General features: G+C 58.4%; 2 protein-coding genes across 7 annotated transcripts in view; one reads left to right on the forward strand and one right to left on the reverse strand.

The window, feature by feature from the left end:
- Positions 1 to 7,624, forward strand: part of LOC122745488 (glutathione hydrolase 1 proenzyme-like) — an 85,572-nt gene extending 77,948 nt beyond the window's left edge. For all 4 annotated transcript variants that reach the window (XM_043990814.1, XM_043990813.1, XM_043990812.1 and 1 more), the window contains exons 6-14: positions 565 to 757; positions 1,073 to 1,230; positions 2,259 to 2,408; positions 2,749 to 2,882; positions 3,766 to 3,953; positions 4,183 to 4,310; positions 5,019 to 5,131; positions 6,762 to 6,875; positions 7,353 to 7,624. In XM_043990814.1, the coding sequence (XP_043846749.1) occupies positions 565 to 757; positions 1,073 to 1,230; positions 2,259 to 2,408; positions 2,749 to 2,882; positions 3,766 to 3,953; positions 4,183 to 4,310; positions 5,019 to 5,131; positions 6,762 to 6,875; positions 7,353 to 7,508 (1,334 nt within the window). In that variant the 3' untranslated portion in view covers positions 7,509 to 7,624. The remainder of the gene's footprint in view (positions 1 to 564; positions 758 to 1,072; positions 1,231 to 2,258; positions 2,409 to 2,748; positions 2,883 to 3,765; positions 3,954 to 4,182; positions 4,311 to 5,018; positions 5,132 to 6,761; positions 6,876 to 7,352) is intronic.
- Positions 7,625 to 10,938: 3,314 nt separating this feature from the next.
- CHCHD10 (coiled-coil-helix-coiled-coil-helix domain containing 10) lies at positions 10,939 to 14,103 on the reverse strand. 3 transcript variants are annotated; one of them, XM_043991001.1, is made up of 4 exons: positions 13,230 to 13,588; positions 12,854 to 13,064; positions 11,435 to 11,567; positions 10,939 to 11,137 (listed from the first exon to the last, which is right to left on the reverse strand). In XM_043991001.1, the coding sequence occupies exons 1-4, from the start codon at positions 13,274 to 13,276 to the stop codon at positions 11,118 to 11,120; spliced, it is 411 nt and encodes a 136-aa protein (XP_043846936.1). In that variant the 5' UTR covers positions 13,277 to 13,588; the 3' UTR covers positions 10,939 to 11,117. The 3 variants fall into 3 exon arrangements, 2 of the variants coding, with proteins under 2 accessions (XP_043846936.1, XP_043846935.1); XM_043991000.1 differs by having other exon boundaries at positions 11,435 to 11,576; positions 13,230 to 13,502; XR_006355476.1 differs by lacking the exons at positions 10,939 to 11,137; positions 12,854 to 13,064 and having other exon boundaries at positions 11,440 to 11,576; positions 13,230 to 14,103.
- Positions 14,104 to 17,458: the final 3,355 nt, after the last annotated feature.

Consider the following 17,458-nt stretch of genomic DNA (forward strand, 5'->3'; position numbering starts at 1 on the left):
GCAGCCATCTCCTGACTGCCGGCATTTATCCTGGCCGTGCCCGCCTGGGAGCCTCCACCTCCCTAAATCCTGCCTTCTGCAGGCCCCTCCTCCCATTAGCCTTGGCACCGTGTCTGGCACATCATAGGTGCCTAATAGATGCTTGTTGGCTGGCTGTGACCAGGGGGAGAGGATGGGGAAGTTTGGAAGGCTGAAGGGCTTGGCTCCGGACGTGCTGGGAACAAGGTGTCCGCTGGACGTCCAATGGGAGATGTCTGGGAGGCAGCTGGGGATGCGGGATGGAGGTCAGCAGAGAGGGCAGGGCAGGGCAGGGATCATGAGCAGAGAGGGGCAGGTGAGATCCCCACGTGAAGTGGGACAGAGGGAGCCGAGCCCAGGGCCCAGGATGGAGCCTGGGGGATGCTGGAGTGAGGGGACGTGGCCCGGGGGAGGGGAGCCAGGAGAGCACGGGCCTTCCCAGGGCAGCCTTGGCCCCCTCGGGTTTGTCTTCCCACCCACTCTAGGGGGACTGGCCAGGCGGGCGGGTAGCGCTCTGACCACTGGCCTGCTTTGCCTCCCCCTCAGGGGGCCTGTCCGTGGCTGTCCCTGGGGAGATCCGCGGCTACGAGCTGGCCCACCAGCGGCACGGCAGGCTGCCTTGGGCCCGCCTCTTCCAGCCCAGCATCCAGCTGGCCCGAGAGGGCTTTCCGGTGGGCAAGGCCCTGGCAACTGCCCTCTTCAAGCGGCGGGAGATCATTGAGAGCAGGCCTGGGCTCTGGTAAGCCTTGTCAATGACCCTTTTCAAGGGCCTTGTGGGAAATGCTACCGGCCCGCTGGGGTCCAGGGCCGGCCTTTGGCACCGGCCCTGGCCCTGCTGGCCAGCTCTTACCCCACAGGGTTCTGGGATGAGCCCCCTGGCCCACTGGCTAGCCCGAAGCCGGAGTCTCTAGCTCCTCCCCCCTCTCGTCTTTGAAGGAAACTTGGGGTCCCGGGCCCACTGGCAGTTGGGTGGCACCCCGCTCTGTCTCTGGTTCGGGCCTGTCACCCTATCATGGGTGATGAGAGATCTTCCCTCCCACCTCCCAATACCCAGCCAAGTGTTCTGTAAGGATGGGAAGATTCTGAAAGAGGGCGAGCCGGTGAGGATGCCCCAGCTGGCCGTGACCTACGAGAAGCTGGCCCAGGAGGGTGCAGACGCCTTCTACACTGGGAGTCTGGCCCAACAGATTGTCCAGGATGTCCGGACAGCAGGTGAGGCTGGTGAGGCTCTGGCGTCCAGGCCTCTGGGAGGGTCTGAGCTGTTCCTCACATGTTAAGGCCCCAAGGGGAAGGGCCTGGCACTTCCTGGGCCTCCATGCTCTGAGCGTCACACCTGTGTTAGGGCCTGTTCAGAAGAGGAACTCCTGCCTGTGCTGCATGGGAGCGAGTCTGGAAGAGAGAAGCCCCCCCCCCCCTCAATGGGGCTGTAGCTGTCACTGCACCTGGGTCCCCCACAGAGGAGGGGACGGGCTGGGCTGGTTGCCTGAGGCAGAACCAGGAACAATTGCGCAAGCCAATCAAGGCAGATGCTTCCTGCCCATCCCAGTCCTCCCAGCGTGGAAGGGACTACCTCAGGAGGAGAGGCCTCCATCGGCCCCTCCCTGGCCTTCTCTTTCTTTCTTTTTTTTTTTTTTAGTGAGGCAATTGGGGTTAAGTGACTTGCCTAGGGTCACACAGCTAGTAAGTGTTAAGTGTCTGAGGCCGGATTTGAACTCAGGTACTCCTGACTCCAGGGCCGGTGCTCTATCCACTGTGCCATCTAGCTGCCCCATGGCCTTCTCTTTCAAAGAGGCCTCTCAGCACTTGTTAGAAACCTCAGTGTGGGCTGGGCAAACTTCCTGCTCGACCCCATGTGGACAGAGCGGCAGCCTCCGCTGGGAGGGAGCTCAGCACCTTCCGGAACAACTCATTCTGCTTATTAGGAAGGAGAAAAGTGACTCTTAGCCCCCCATACTTGGAGGATGGCCCCGAGCGACCCTCAGCCCCCCATTCTTAGAGGGTGACCCCAGGATGGCCCCAAGTGACCCTCAGCTCCCCCATTCTTGGAGGGTGACCCCAGGATGGCCCCAAGTGACCCTCAGCCCCCCCATACTTGGAGGGTGACCCCAGGATGGCCCCAAGTGACCCTCAGCCCCCCCATACTTGGAGGATGAGCCTCCCCAGGCTAATGCTGCTGGACCCTGTGGGGATTTCATGACTGTAGCATAAATGGAGATGGGGGCTCTCTGTCCTCTGCCCAGGGGGGATACTGAGTCTGGACGACCTGAGCAGCTACCGGGCTGAGCTGATCACGAACCCCCTGAACTTCACCTTGGGCGACCACATCGTCTACACACCCAGCGCGCCCCTGAGCGGCCCCGTGCTCAGCCTCATCCTGAATGTCCTCAAAGGTGAGTGGCCCAAGCCGGCGCCTGCTCCCCGGCCCCCTCAGGATGAGCCCCCACGGAGGGGTCGCTGCTATGGCTGCAGGTCAGGTGAAGGGCTTGTGTGCCCATGGGAGCGAGGCATGAAGAGGGCATCTCCTTCTGACACTGCTAAGGCTGCCCAGCGAGGCCATGCCAACCTCTCTCCTGACCTGGCCATTCGCCCCCAAGGCCCAAACACCAGCCTCCGTTTGGAAGTGGCCCCCAGTCTGGGCTCCCCAGGCCAGGGGACCACGTTGGGGGAGGTGGGGTGCTAGGAGAGCAGGCCTCCTGTCCTGGGCTGACCTTTCCCCTCTCCCCGTGCCAGGGTACAACTTCTCAGCGGCAAGCGTGGACAGGAAGCAGAAAGGCCTGACCTACCACCGCATTGTGGAGGCCTTCCGCTTTGCCTATGCCAAGAGGACACTCCTGGGGGACCCCAAGTTTGTGAATGTGTCTGGCGTAAGAGGCTTGTGCCCCCCAGTAGGGGGTGCAGGGGCATGGCCGAATGGGACTGGGGAGAGGGAGGAAGCCCAGGGCCAGGGCCGATCCTCTGGGCCTTGGAGATGCCAACCCAGAAGTGAGAGGGCTCGTGCGCTCAGGAAGCTGACATTCAGCATGTGCCCAGAGAGCGGCTGTGGGGCCTCCTAGGCAGAGTGAACGATGGGCTGGGGGTGTGGAGAGCCTGCTCCTGAGGCCAGCTGTGTGACCTTGGGCCAGTCACTGCCCTCACTGAACCTCAGTTTCCTTTTCTGTAAGACAGGGACAACCGGCCTGAGGTTGTCACATGGCTCACGTGAGGATAGGCATGATGTGCTATGGGGCTGATGGAGGGCATGGGGGGAGGGGGAAGGGGTCTGGGAAAAGGCATGGAGGGGGGAGATGGACGGTCAAGTTCAGGGAGTGAACGTAAGAATGAGATGCTGAAAGGTCCAAGGGTGGCTGGAGGGGAGGGGAGGGGTGGAAGGCTTTGGGTGCCAGACTGAGAGGTCTTAGAGATCTAGGGAACTGTGGCGGTTCTCAGGCAGGGAAGGCGCCTGGTCAGGTGACCCCTGTGTCTAGAAGATGATGTGGGATGGAAGGTAGGGGAGCAGGAGGCCCAGAGAGGAGACAGGACGGGGAGTGGGGTCACTCGGCTGATGGCCAACTCCAGGCCAGCTCTTCACCCATCATGCCCCCTCACTAGTCACTACTGACCCCTGCTGACCACTGAGCTGCCCTGCCTTCTTCCTCTTAGGGCTCAGGCACGGGCTAGCCTGTGTCACTGATGAGGGTCTGGCCTCTGCTGAGAGACTGCTGCAGTTCCCCGCTCTTCCCGCTCCTCACATTGGGGTTCTTTCGGCAGGTGATCCAGAACATGACCTCAGAGCACTTTGCCAACCAGCTCCGGGCTCGGATCACCGACAATGAGACACACAATTCTAACTATTATGAGCCTGAGTACTTCACACCCGATGACGGGGGAACGGCTCACTTGTCTGTGGTGGATGCGGACGGCTCTGCCGTGTCTGCTACCAGCACCATCAATCTCTAGTAGGTGCTGGAGACATCCCCAGTAGGGAGGGGGAAGAGGCCTGCCCTAGGACAAGGAGGGGTCCGTGGGTCCCTTGCTGGGGCCTGAGCTGATCCAGCTAGGGAAGGGCCTGGGCCTCTTTTGTAGGTCAGGGCTGGGGCTGGAAGGGGCCAAGTCAGTCCCCAAGGTCATTTTCCCAGCAGCCTCTCTGTCTTCCCCTCCCACTCCCTTCCCCTACTGCCTTTGAAGCTTTGGTTCCAAGATTCTGTCTCAGAGCAGTGGCATTGTCTTCAATGATGAGATGGATGACTTCAGCTCCCCCAACATCATCAACGACTTTGGGGTCCCCCCATCCCCAGCCAACTTCATTCAACCAGGTACCCCTGGGTGGGGCAGGGAGGGAGACTGGGAGGGATCAGGGTGGAACAGGTTGGGGGGGGGGAAATAGGTGACTTGGCCTGAGTCTGTGTGTCTGATGGGTACAGTGAGTGTTTGAGAGCATAAGGGTATGTGTGTGTGAGTGTGCTTGAGTGTATATGTGAATACAAGAGTATGTATGTGTGTGAGTGTGTGTGCAAAAGGGTGTGTGTGAGTATGAGTATAAGGTTGTGAGTGTGTATATGTATATGAGTATATATGTGCCTGAGTGTAAGAGTGTATGTGTGTGAGAGTGTGTGTGAGTGTAAGGATATATGAAAGGGTATATGTGTGTGAATGAATGAGTATGAGGGTATGTGTGAGTGTGAGTATAAGGGTGTTTATAAGGGTGTATGTGTGTAAGTAAGAGAGTGTGAGGGTGTGTGTGAGTGTGAGTGTAAGGGTATATATAAGGGTGTCTATGTGTATGAGTGAGAGAGTGTGAGTGTGTGAGTGGAAGGATGTAAGGAAGAGAGGGTGAGTGTGATGTAGGGGGTGTGAGGGTATGTGTGAGTGTGACGTAAGGGGTGTGTGTGTGTGTGTTTCCATGTGAGGGAGCATTGCAATTCATGGATGCAGGACATGCCTGTGTGTTGCCACACTTCGTGCTCGTGTAGCATTTGTGTGAGACATGCCTGTGACGTGTATGGTGCATCTTTGCCCGGCAGGCAAACAGCCTCTTTCTTCCATGTGCCCTACGATCGTGGTGGGTAAGGACAAGAAGGTCAGAATGGTGGTTGGTGCGTCCGGTGGCACCCAGATCACCACGGCCACAGCCTTGGTAGGCAGCATGGGTATCGGGTGAGGTGGGGGGGGGGCAGGCCACGCGGGTCCTTCCTTCTCCCCATGTCTGCTGCCTTCCCTCAGCCCCAGACATTCTCGGGTGGTCTTGGGAGCCCTTTCCAGCCCCACATTCATGACCCCAAGTGGATTCATTGTGTGGCCTTGTGGCATTCTATCCATCCTGCTTCCTATCCCCACCTGCCCACCCTCATCCTCCAGGGCCCCACACCCAGCGCGGGCCACACCTGACTACCACCGCCCAGGGGAAGGCTGAGGGGCCAGCAAGCTGGGGAGGAATTCCCCACACTGAGAGTATGGGAAGGAACAATGACTTTGAATGCCAGGCTCTTGGCAATAGGGAGCTATCAAAAGGATGTGAGCAGAGGAGGAATGTGACCAAATCTGTGCATAAGAGAGAGAATGTGAGGATAGATGGCAGAGGGTATGAGAGGGAGGGTCAGCAGGACTTGGAGCCTGAGGGGTCCATGTCCTTCCTGTACCCTGTACTCATGTTCCCCGTGCCCCACTCGCTGCGCTCATGCCCACTGCCATGCCCCACACTTCCCCTCTGTGCCAGGGCTGCCAGGCAGGAGACTGGGGGAATGCCGGGCAGATTCTAGCCAAGCATACAGAGAAAGGGCTGGGTTGGGCATCTATTTGGATGGGCTCGGTGGGCTTCAGTAGCTATTAATGGCTTGGGTCTCCAGGGGAGGAGCCCGGCCTCCTATGGCCAGCTCTGCCCTGAGCTGTCACATTTGTGTCAGCACCTCGGAGAGATCCCCAGAGGGCAGGCTTGGCTTCTCTGGGGAGACCGGGTTGGGGACGTCTCTGACTTGCTGGGTGGCAGAAGCAGGCTCCCACGAGCTGCTGAGATGACCTCTGGAAGAGTTTTCATTCCCTGTGGAGGCCCGTGATAATGCCTTGGCTTTGCACAAAAAGGCAGCGTCAGCCGGGCGAGTGCCACAGGGCGGCAGACTCGGTGGTTTGTCTGAAGTAGACCTGGGCGTCAGCAGCGCTAGGGGGATCTGGGGCCGGGTTGGGAGGGGGGGACCAGGGAGGCGAGAGTCCGTCCCACGGGCCTCTGCCCTCCTAGGACCTGGACTCTACCTGGGCATCACTCTTGGGCAGCCCCAAATCCCCAAGAGGAAAGAGAATGACAGAGCACGTGCCCGGAAGTGGTCATCCATTGTTTGGAAGCCCCTTCCCCAGCTGGATAGCGCTCACGGCTGCCGTCAGCCTCAATCATTGCTCTCCATGGAGCCCAAACCAGAGTCCCCATCTAGGGGACAGCCTTCAGGGTCCCTCACCAAGCCGGCTGCCCTTCTGTCCTTTCTAACATGTTGGGGGAGGGGGGGACCCAGAAGTTCTCCCAGGCCTCCAGATGAGATGTAACCAGGCCACGACAGCCCCTCTCGGCATAACCCGCAGTGGTCTTTGCCTATGAGGCCTCAGCAGGGGCTGGGGGGAGGCTGCTCCCTGGCCCCCCATCCCTGCTCCAACCCACATGTCAGATTGTGCCTCATCCAGTTAGTGAAGCCAGTGAGGGAGGGAGCAGTGAACTGTGGCAGGCGGGCGGGAACCGGCCGAGCAGGCAGGCTGGTCCTGAGACCTTCCCTCTCCTTCCCCAGGCAATCATCAACCACTTCTGGTTTGGCTACGATGTGAAGAGGGCTGTGGAGGAGCCACGGCTACACAATCAGCTCCTCCCAAACACCACCACGGTGGAGGATGAGTTGGAAAAGGTGTGTTAGGGAGGGAGGCCGTCAGGGGAAAGAGCAAGGCCGGGCTCGGGCTGAGCTCCCAGGCCAGCCTTGGGTACCATTCTCCCACTGGCTTGAGCCTGGCAGAGAGAGGGTGGGGAAGGGAGGGAGAGAGGGAGGGAGGAGGGAGAGAGGGAGGGAGGAGGGAGAGAGGAGGAGGGAGGGGGAGGGAGGAGGGAGGGGGAGGGAGGAAGGGGGGAGGGGGGGAGGAAGGGGGGGGGGGAGGAGGAGGGAGGGAGGGAGGGAGGAGGGAGGGAGGGAGGGGGAGGGAGGAGAGGGAGGGAGAGAGAGAAGGAGGGGAGGGAGAGAGAGGAGGGAGGAAGACCACCTCCCCTCCCTCCCCCGCCCCACAGTGCTCCCTTGTCCGTGTGTCCATTGCCGGGGAGGCGGAGGTGGCACACTGTGTACCTGCCTTGGCCCCCACCCTCCCCAGGCTGAGGCCAAGCTTCTCTATTCCAGGATGTGGGGTCCGAGCTCAGGGACCGGAAACATATCACTGAGACTAAGACTAAGACTGATGACTTCATTGGTGTGGTTCAGGCCATTGTGAGCACCCCTAAGGGCTGGGCTGCTGCCTCAGACTCCCGCAAGGGCGGGGTGCCCGCCGGTTACTGACTGAGCCAGGCCTGGGCAGAGACGCCAGGACTTGGGGACAGGGAGGATGAGGGGCAGGGCAGGGTGTCCCTTGTTCTGTATCTGACAAGCTGCTGATTCAGGCAATAAATGAGCTGGACCCATCTGCCAGACCCGCCAGCCCTCACTGCTGCCCATGGGGACCCGGAGGGAGGGAGCAGCCAGTCTGTAACCCTGTTGGTCTCCTCTGGTCCTGAAAATTCCTTTCCCTGGGCCTTAATGGAAGTCTCCAGGACCCGGGCCTGGCACCCCATCTGAGCATCATGGTGGGCATGGGAACCCTGTCCTGGCACCAAGTCCGAGAGTCATTGTGATACCACATTGTGGGCACTGGGACCCAGGCCTGGCACCCCATCTAAACATCAGGGTGGGCATCAGGATCCTGTCTTGGCACCAAGTCCAAGAGTCATTGTGGGCACTAGGACCTGGGCCTGGTACCAGATTTGAGGGTCATTTGGGCATTCAGACCCAGGCTTGGCACCACATATGAGGGTCATCGTGGGCATGGGGACCCGAGCCTGGCACCAAGTATGAGACTCATTGTGGGTACCAGGACCTAGGCCTGGTACCACATTCGAGGGTCACTGAGGGCATGGGGACCCAGGCTTAGCACTATACCTGAGGGTCATCATGGGCACCAGGACTTGGGCCTGGCACCACATCTGAGGGTGTTCCTGGGCACTAGGCTCTTGCCCTATCCAGGAGGAAACACTGGGGCCTTTTGAAACCCTTGTGGGTTGTCCCCTATCTTGGGTTTTCCCGGAACCCTAGGGGGTCAGAGAAGGCTGGGACCTCAGTAGTCCCCATGTCCAGCCCTTTCCTGAACAGGAATCTGCCCCACCCCCACCCCCTGCCCCAGCCTCAGCCTTCTCCTCTGGGAAATGGGAACAAATCCGTGTGTGGTGCCTGCTCAGAGAACAGGACCAGAACCCTCTTTACAGGTGTGGAAACTCCCTGCCCAGGGGCTTCTGGGTCCTAAGAAGTGAGAGCCCAGGGCCCAGGGAGGGGACACGTGCCACTGTGCCCAGTGATGCCCACAGCAGCACAGCCTTGAGAGCCAGGTGGACTCGGGCCCCCGCTGGGCACTGGCCTCAGCCACTTCCTGCCCATTTCTTGCTCCTGGCTGTTGGGAAGGCAGGGGAGGGTGTGTGTGTGTGTGTGTGTGTGCAGGGACCAGCTGAGGCCCTTTTCCCTGCATACAGCCAGAGAGAAGGCTGAGGATCAGGGCCACCTGAGCCTGGGCCGTTGGTGGAGAGGAAGCTGATGCTGGATGGGGGGAAGGACCAGGTGGGGGCCTGCGGCCCAGGCTATGGGGGAGGGGAGAGCCTGGGCAGGGGGCAGAGAGGGGCCTGGCACAGAGCCTGGCTTGATCCCTCAGCCAGCTGGGCCAATGAGACCCTGTCCTCTCGAGGGCCTTCTGCCTCCGGTCCCTAACCCCGCCCTGGGCTGCTTCAGCGGCCCCAGACCAAGCCCCGGCCCTGGGCCTGCCCTGGCCCAGACTAGCCTCAACCACTGGTACTGGTCTGAGCCTTGGAGCCCGATGTGAGTCCAGCCCAGAGGACTCTGGTCCCGGAGCCCCCCATCTGGCTCAGACTGACCCTGGGCCTGGCCCTCACCCCCACTGCTCCATCGGCTTAGCCCAGGCTCCTCCTGGCAAGCAAATACATGATGTCACCCGGATCCCAAGCATGGTGCCCTCAGCCTCGCCCTGGGTCTTGTCCTGTCCTCAAGCCCAGCATGGCCTCAGGCTGACCTGAGATGACCCCTGACCTTGACTCTTGCCAGAACCCTGCTACTGCCTAGCTGCCCTCTCAGCTGCCAGGCATGGCCTCCGCCTGCTGAGACTTTATTTAGGTCTGGGTGACCAGTGCCATTCCCTGCCCACTCTGGACTTCTTCCTCCCATCTCAATGCCCATCAGGGGATTGGGCCAGCTGACCTCTCAGGCTCCCTCCTAAGCCCCCACCTGTGGGCACAAAGACCACCACCTCCTACCATAGGCTGCCCCAGGTGGCTGGCTACGTTCCCTGCTGTGCACCCCTGTCCTCCTCTGGGCCCCAGTCCTGGGCCCAGCCAGGCCCTAGCTGGAGCGGGAGGGCCCTGGGGGAAGGCCAAGGTCCTACTGTGCCCTGGCCTCTGTCCTTATGAGGTAGGACCTCAGAGAAACCCAGAGAGATCCCACATAGAGACCCTCTGAGGCACAGGGCTGGCCCGGCCACCCAGGGCTCGACCTCCTAGAGCATAGCTTGTAGCACAGCCCAATGTCTGTCCTTCCCTCCTCCCTCCCTCCCTCCTCCCTCCCTCCCTCTCTTCTCCTTCCCTCCCTTCCTCCCTCTCTTCTCTTGCCCTCCCTCTTCCCTCCCTTCCTCCATCCTCCCTCCCTCTCTTCTCCTGCTCTCCCTCCCTCCCCCCCTCCTCCCTCCCTTAGCTCTGATCCTCCTCCTCTTCGAGCCTAACCCCCCCCCCCTCATCCCTGCTTCCATCTTCCCATCCCTATGCCATAGCAGGTTGGAGGTTGTAGGCTCTTTATAAGCATTGGCCAAGTTGGATCAGCCTGAAGGGAAAGGCCCAGTTGGCTGGTACTCAGACATAGGGACAAGGGGAGGGCTGATGACCTAGGAGAAGTCAGGTGATCTTGCCGAGGGCAGCCATGAAGGGGGTGGCTGGGCAAAAAGCGGGTGGTTCTGTGCCCGATGGCCTCCCGATCTCCCACCTTCTTGCTAGGGGGGGCTCCAGGTGGGTAGGCAGCCTGGGCAGGGAATTGTGTCAGACTTCTCTCTGTCCATTTTGCCACATGCAAACAAAGGGCACCGGCCTCTTGGTTGACGGGGGCCGGGCTCCAACTGAGCCCCTGGCACACAGATGACACCCTGAAGCCTCAGATTTCTGAAGCTTCTTCCTGGGATGCCAGCGGCTGCCACTATGTGGGGGGACAGGAGGAGGCAGGACTTTAGTGCCTGGCTCATGTCCATACCAGGGGCCTGAGTGCCCTCTGAGTTCTCCCTGCCTCCCCAGTCCACCTGCCCACGGGGTGTGAGCAAGGATACTGCAGGAGAAACTCCCAGCTTGGCACCTGCACCCACAGCCTGGGTGCCTCGCCATGCCACCCCACTCTTGTCAGTGAGGCCAAAGGGGAGAGACATGGGCACACAGGGAGGTGGGAGGATGGTGAGAAGGGCCGGGCAGGGAAGCTGGGCCAGCCATTGCCGTCTCCCCGGAATCCCCATGAGCAGTGGCTCAGACTTGCCAGGGATGGCAACCCGAGTGGGGCATGAGGCAGATGGCTCAGGGCCCTGTGCCCCAGCATCCAGAATGGGCCCTGTGGGGGGTGCCTGCAGGAGAGTGGGCAGGCCTGGCCTGGAGGGTGACCGTGGGCACAGGTCCTTGACGGGCCAGACAGAGTCAGACACAGATCGAGGAAAAGAGATGCCCCCCATTTAATTGAACATAGGCCTTTTCTCAAGCATCCTTCCAGATGACATCCCCAAAGGGGACCAGCTCCTGCCCGCTGGGCTCATCTCAGCTGATCTTGAGTTACAAGCAATGGGGATGTTAGCAGAGGGGGAGCCCCCCCCCCCAGAAGGTTCTGGCTTCACAGAAGTGTGGTTAGGCCTGTAAGGAGAGGAGCCCATGGGTGAGGGCAGGGGATGGGGTGCAGGAGTAGGGGGTGGGGGTCTTCTGGGAATAGGACAGAGACGCAGGGTGGGGAGCCTCAGGGCCACACTGACCTTGCCCCTCTTTATGTCTACCAACCCTCTCTGTCCTGCCCCAGGCCCCAGCCCCCCTGCCTTTGTCCTGGCCTGTGCCCCTGCCCCCCTCCCAGGCCCCGGGCCAGCCTCAGTCCCACCTGCCCACCGCCCAGGCCCCAGGCCAGCCTCAGGCTCAGTTTCTCCAGCCCCTGCCCCTCACCATAGCTGCGCTGGCATTGCTTCAGGGCCTCACTGAAGCCCTCACACAAGGTTAGGTCATTCTGTGTGGTTGAACAGTCCAGGAACTGCTTGATTTCATAGTAGCAGGGCCGCGAAGGGGCTGCCGGCACTGGCTGGGGAGCCTGGGGAGCCACAGTGAGACAACAAACGTCAGAGCTCAGAGGACAGCTGTCCCTGCCCCCCCCCCCCAGCAGCCCCTGTAATAGAGCGGACCCCCTCCAGGGGGCTGGGCTGGACCTTCCATTTCCCACCTCCCAGGCTTTGCCCTCGATGTGCTGCCTCCTCCCGTCTACCTCCCTGCCTGTCCCCACGCCTGAAGGTCTTCTTGCCTCCTCTGCATGGGTGCGCCACCTTCCCCCTTGGCCTGGGAGCTCCCTGAGCGCAGGGCCTGTGCTCTGCCTTCCTTCACTGCCCTCAGCAGTGTCTAGCACACAGTAGGCACTTTATCAATGCTTGTTGACCTGATGCCAGGGAAGGCCCCACCCCTTCAGGCCTTGGGGTCATCTCCCACTTCCTCCCAAGGCTTTTGCCTTCTCTATACCAGCTTTTCAGAGGGGTGAAGAAGGCGGCTCCACAGGCTCCCAGAGCCTTCCCTCCCCCAAGGGCTTTTCAGTTCTATCTGACTGCTTGGGGCCCCATTTCTGGAGGGTTTGCCACTTCCTTCTCCAGCTCATTTAACGGCTGAGGAAACCGAGGCAAACGAGGTGAAGTGACTGGCCCAGGGTCACCCAACAATTCAGTGTCTGAGGTCCAATTTGACCTCAGGAAAAGGAGCCTCGCTGACGCGGAGCTCTATGGCGCCACCTAGGGCCCTCTCGGGCAGCCTCTTTCTCAGCTTTGCAGTTTACATTATTGGACTCCAGAGAACTGGGCTGCGATCGGAGCCTGTCTTTCATGGCCTGGTTGTGTCACTCACTGACTGGGGGCACCTAGTAGCCCTTCTCTGGCTTCCCTCAGTTTTTCTATCTGGAAAAGGGGAGGGCTGCCATGTTGGGGGGGAAGGGAGGGGGTGGGCTATGTCTCTGGAAGCCTCAGTTTCCTCCACTGTAAAATGAGTCTAACAATAGCCCCTACCTCCCAGGGTTTGGGTGAGGCTAAGATGAGATCCCAGAGGAGGTGGCAGCAGGGCCTGTCCTTGGCACCCCCTTCACACACTGCAGCAGAAACGGGGGACACTCTGGGGATCAATATGCAGACCCCTCCCCGCTTTTCGCTGCTTTCTCCCTCCACCCCTAACTGAACCAAGAAGGAGGCCCCAGAGCTCCTGTGTGACCTTGGACCGGTGCCCTGCCCTCTCTGGGCCCCCACCCCCGCAGGCCTCCTCCTCCATTCCTCCACCCCTGCCCCCCCCCCTCCCCGTCCCTTGTTCCCGCCCGGGCCGAGGCTCCTTCGGACTCACCTGTTCCGGGCGGGGGGCCGGCTCTGGCCGAGGACTGCTGCCCCCGCCGAGGACCCCAGTCAGGGCACTGCCCACCACATGGCCCACAGCCGAGCCCACGGCCACCCCAGCCGCCGTGGATGCCATCTGGGACAGGAGGCCTGGCTGCGCGCTGCCCGGAGCAGGGGCAGGGGTGGGGGCTGCAGCTGGAGCCGTGGGGGGAGCCGGGCGGCTGCCAAGGGACAGAAGGTCAGCGGGAGGGCCCCTCTCCCTTCCCCGCACTTCCCCCGGCAGCGGCCGCCTCCCGCCCGGATGACCTTGACCATGACCTGGCCGGGCTGCCGTGACCGCCCCACCCCGGGCCTGTCCTCCGCAGTCCCCAGCCCCTGGGGCTCACCTGCCCGACGAGGTAGGCGCAGGGGTGCTGCGGCTTCCGCGGGGCATGGCGGGGTCCGAGGGACCAGAAGAGGACAGGAGGGGACAGCGGCCCAGGCCGGGGCTGTAGGAGTGGGGGTGGGACCTGGCCGAGGGGGCGGGGCCCCGTGGGAGGCCGACCGTCCGCCCCCGAGCCTTTCCAGAGGGGCAGCTCCGTGGCCGCAGGCTCTGGGCACTCTCGGTGAGCCTGGTACGCAGAGGCGTCTAACCAGTGCTTGGAGATCCCCTGAGCTGGTGCTGAACCAGCTGCTTCCGCCGCTTGGGCTCCGTCAGCATCCCCGGGGTGTCAGAGCCAGGGGCCCATCGTGCCCTCCTTCCTGGATGGAGGGTGTTCTCCTCCCAGCTCAGTGAGCCCCGAAGGGCAGCAGGGGAGAAGGCCGGGAAGGAGGCTGTTTCGGAGCCCTGGTCCCTCTGTGCGTTTGCGGGGCCCTGCGGGCTTGGGAGGCCAATGAGTTTGGGGAACGGGGCCCTCCCCACATTTGTCATGGGCCTGGCTGCCGCTGAGGATGGCAGCGGGGCTCAGGCGTTGTGGGATGGCTTGGGGCCCGGGGCTGCCCCTTGCGGGCCAGAGAGCCAGGCTTTGGGGCCCTGGGAGGCCGAGGAGGTGGGAGGACCTCCTGGGGCCTGTGGGCAGCCCGTGCTGCCTGTTCCCAGAGCTGGACTTGGGAACGGGGGTCCGACCCTGAACACTGGGGAGGAGGAGCCCCCGAGCTGGAGACAGACTGGGGCCCCGAGACCGTGACAGTGCGAGGAGACAAAACCCACAGGCCTCGCAGGAGGCTGAGCGTGCCAGGCCAGTGAGGACAAAGGTGGGCAGCATATCTGCCTGTAGATCATCGCCGCCTGATGAGCCGAGAGATCACCCAGTGGGGTGAGGGCCCAGAGCAGGAAGGGGGGGGGGGCGGGGGGAGCTGCCTCCACGAGTGACCACGGGCTGGCCGAAGATCCAACAGAGACACCCTGGAAGGAGCGGCCAGAGGCAGGAGGAGAACCGCGAGAGAGCCGAGCCGGGGACACGGGCAGAGGGCGGCGATCCGCCCGGAGAGAGGCAGCGGTGGCGGGGAGCTCCGGCCACGCCTCCTCGCTGCTTCTCTGCAGCCGACAAACGGGCCCCGGTCAGCGCGGGCATTTAGATGGTGCTTTACAAAGAGAATCTCATTTAAGCCTCACAACAACGCGGGGAGGCAGGCGCTATCGGTGCCCCATTTGATAGGTTAGGAAACTGAGGCACACAGGGGTTGTCACTTGCCCAGGGTCGCATAGGCAGCAAGTGTCTGAGGCCAGATTTGCAGTCAGCTCCTCTTGATTCTAGGCCTAGAGCTCCATCGGATGCACCACTGAGCTGTCTCCCTTGATCCTCCCATCACTAGTTGCTATTGTTCCCTCTTTCCTTTGGGTGACTAGCTTTCTCGAGATGATCATTCAGCCTCACTGACTCTCCAGCCTCTCCTTTCATTGGATAAAAAACTCTTTGCAACATGGCTTCATTGTCCACCAAGTTCTTTGCAAGGTACTACTTATCTCTAGATTTTTTTAAAAAAGCATTGTTATCTATTTAAAAAGTTTTAAGCAAAGACATTTTTGTTCTTGTGTTTTCGAGTTCCAAATTCTATGCCTCTTCCCCCTCCTCAGATCAATGAAGAGGCAAGCAAAAAAGCTATTACAAATGCAGAAAAAGCAGAGGTAGTAATCATGATCTCAGACAAAGTCAAAGCTAAAATAGATTTAATTAAAAGAGAAAAATAAGGAAATTACACCATGTCTCACCAACATTATTTAATATGTTTTAGAACATTTAAAAAAGCTGGACAGTATAAAATACCTGCCAAAATAGACACAGGAACTACATGAACATAAACATAAAACACTTTTTATACAAATAAAGTCAGATTTAAATAAACAAAAATATTTGTTGTTCATGGGTAGGTAAAGCCAATATAATAAAAATGACAATTTTACCTAGGTAATCTAGTCAATGCCATCCTTTTTTCTAAAATTGGGTTAAGTATTTTATTTCTTCTGTTAAACTAGGTAATTCATATTTTAGTAGATATTCATCCATTTAATTTAAATTATAACATTTATTGGCCTATAATTGGGCAAAATAGTTCATAATAATTGTCTTAATTTCTTCTTCATTGGTGGTGAGTTTATCCCTTTCATTTTTGATATTAGTCATTTGGTTTTCTTTCCTTTTTTATTCAATGCCATCCTAATTAAATTATTAAAAATTATTTTAGGGGAAGCTAGGTGGTGCAGTGGAGAGCACCGGCACTGGATTCAGGAGGACCTGAGTTCAAATCCGGCCTCAGACACTTAACACTTACTATCTGTGTGACCCTGGGCAAGTCACTTAACCCCAATTGCCTCACCAAAAAAAAAATATATATATATATATATTTTTTCTAACTCAGTAAAATATATATATATATATATTACTGAGTTAGAAAAAGTAATAACAAAATTCATTTGGAAGAACAAAAGGTCAAGAATTTAAAGAAACTAAGGGAAAAAATGTAAAAGAAGGAGATTCAGCAGTACCAGACCTTACACTATATTATAAGGCAAGAGCATTGTTGAGGTACAAAATGAATGGTTTTGTTTATTTTAAATTAGAATTTTTATATGAACACAATTACAAAATACTTTGCAGACAAATAAAATCAGATCTAAACAAATGTAAACATATCAATTGCTCATGGATAGGCCAAGCTGATATAATAAAAATGACAATTCTACCTAAATTACCCCAAAACCTAAAAACCTAAGAACACCCAAAGTTACTAAGGTAGAAATAGAGGACACCAGTTATATGAGCTGGGAGAATCAAGTGAGGACGGAAGAGACACAGGCATGTTTATAGGTAGTGGGAAAGAGCCAGGAGAGGGGGAGAGATTGGGAGGTCAGGCTGGGAAGGTAGGATAAGAGACCCAGTGCCAGGCAGAAGACTAGCTCATTCATTCAAAGAATGCTGAGCACCTACCATGTCTCAGGAACCCTGAGGTCCTGATTGGTTCAGCTTTCTTACATTATAAAATGCCTACTAGGCACCTACCTCCACTAGGATGTTCCAGCAGCATCAGATTCAATTGTTCTAGCACCACCATCTTCCTCTGGAATTGGTTCTCCTGGTGGCCCTGATCCCATACCATCTCTGTCATCTTCCCCAAGCTCCAGGATCCAAAATTCAGCTGTAATGCAGGAAGGCAGTTTCTGTGGACAAGGGACCAACCATCCCTACCCAGTACCAACCATCTGCCTCTCACAGGATGGTTGATCTGGTCCAGCTAGAGCACCCTGAGGGAGAGAAAGGAGGCAGCGTGTGCCAGGCGAGTCCAACGGCCACCACCTTGACCACCATCTCCCCTCAGACAACCATGTCCCTCCATTGGCTGTCCCCCATGCCTGGAATACCCCGCCTTCACTTCCACTTCCCTGCTTCCTGCAGGTCTTGGCTCCAATGTCACCTTCTGGAGGAGGCTTCTCCACCCCCGCCACGAATGCCTTCCCCCTTGAAATTCCCCTTCCCTTTACCCTGAATCTTCCTTGTATGGACACAGCTGTCTATGGCTGTCTCTCCCATCAGACTGTGACCCATTTAAAGATGGACTAGTTTTGCCTTTCTCGGTCTCCCCAGTGCTTGGCACACAGTAGCTACTGAATCGATGCTTGCTGACTTGACCTGACTTTGAAGGGTGGGACAGCCCAGAGGTAAGGGAGGGGCAGAATCAGAGAATGCTCTGGGTTTGTATTCTTGGATGATATTTTTTTCTCCCCTTTGAGGCTAGAATTCAGGACACAGCAGTACATGAATGAGGGGTTCTTTCTTTCCCAGCTCTTGGGGTGGGGAGGGAGGGAAGGTGGGGGGCTGCCACATGTGCATTAGAGAGAACCTTGGGCACCTGAATTAGAGACCTTGAGGAGCTGTCTGGGCAGCTGGTTTGAGCACAGTGCCACCTAGTGGGCACATCACATATCTCACTCGCTTGTCAAGGCGCATTTGTAGAAACTGTTGGTTTCTGGCTGTGGGCTGAGGTGTTCCTGCGGTGCCTTGTGTTACATGGGATGCTCACAAGTGCCCCCAAAAGCCTTCCCCTGGGGAGTGGCAATCGTGAGAACATCCCATGCCATCGCTGACTTCCTTGTTACTCATCTGCAATGGGTCTACAAAGTGTGCGTGAAGACCAAAGA

Source organism: Dromiciops gliroides, chromosome 3, assembly GCF_019393635.1.
Source record: "Dromiciops gliroides isolate mDroGli1 chromosome 3, mDroGli1.pri, whole genome shotgun sequence".
Lineage (NCBI taxonomy): Eukaryota > Metazoa > Chordata > Mammalia > Microbiotheria > Microbiotheriidae > Dromiciops > Dromiciops gliroides.

Bases quoted from the DNA above. Each gene is read 5' to 3' on its own strand.
- CHCHD10 (XM_043991000.1), bottom strand. From the start codon at position 13,276: ATGCCCCGCGGAAGCCGCAGCACCCCTGCGCCTACCTCGTCGGGCAG. The intron at 13,065-13,229 runs GTGAGCCCCAGG...GTCCCTTGGCAG, and splicing joins GCGCCTACCTCGTCGGGCAG to CCGCCCGGCTCCCCCCACGG. The intron at 11,577-12,853 runs GTGAGTCCGAAG...GTGGCTCCCCAG, and splicing joins CGGCCCCCCGCCCGGAACAG to GCTCCCCAGCCAGTGCCGGC.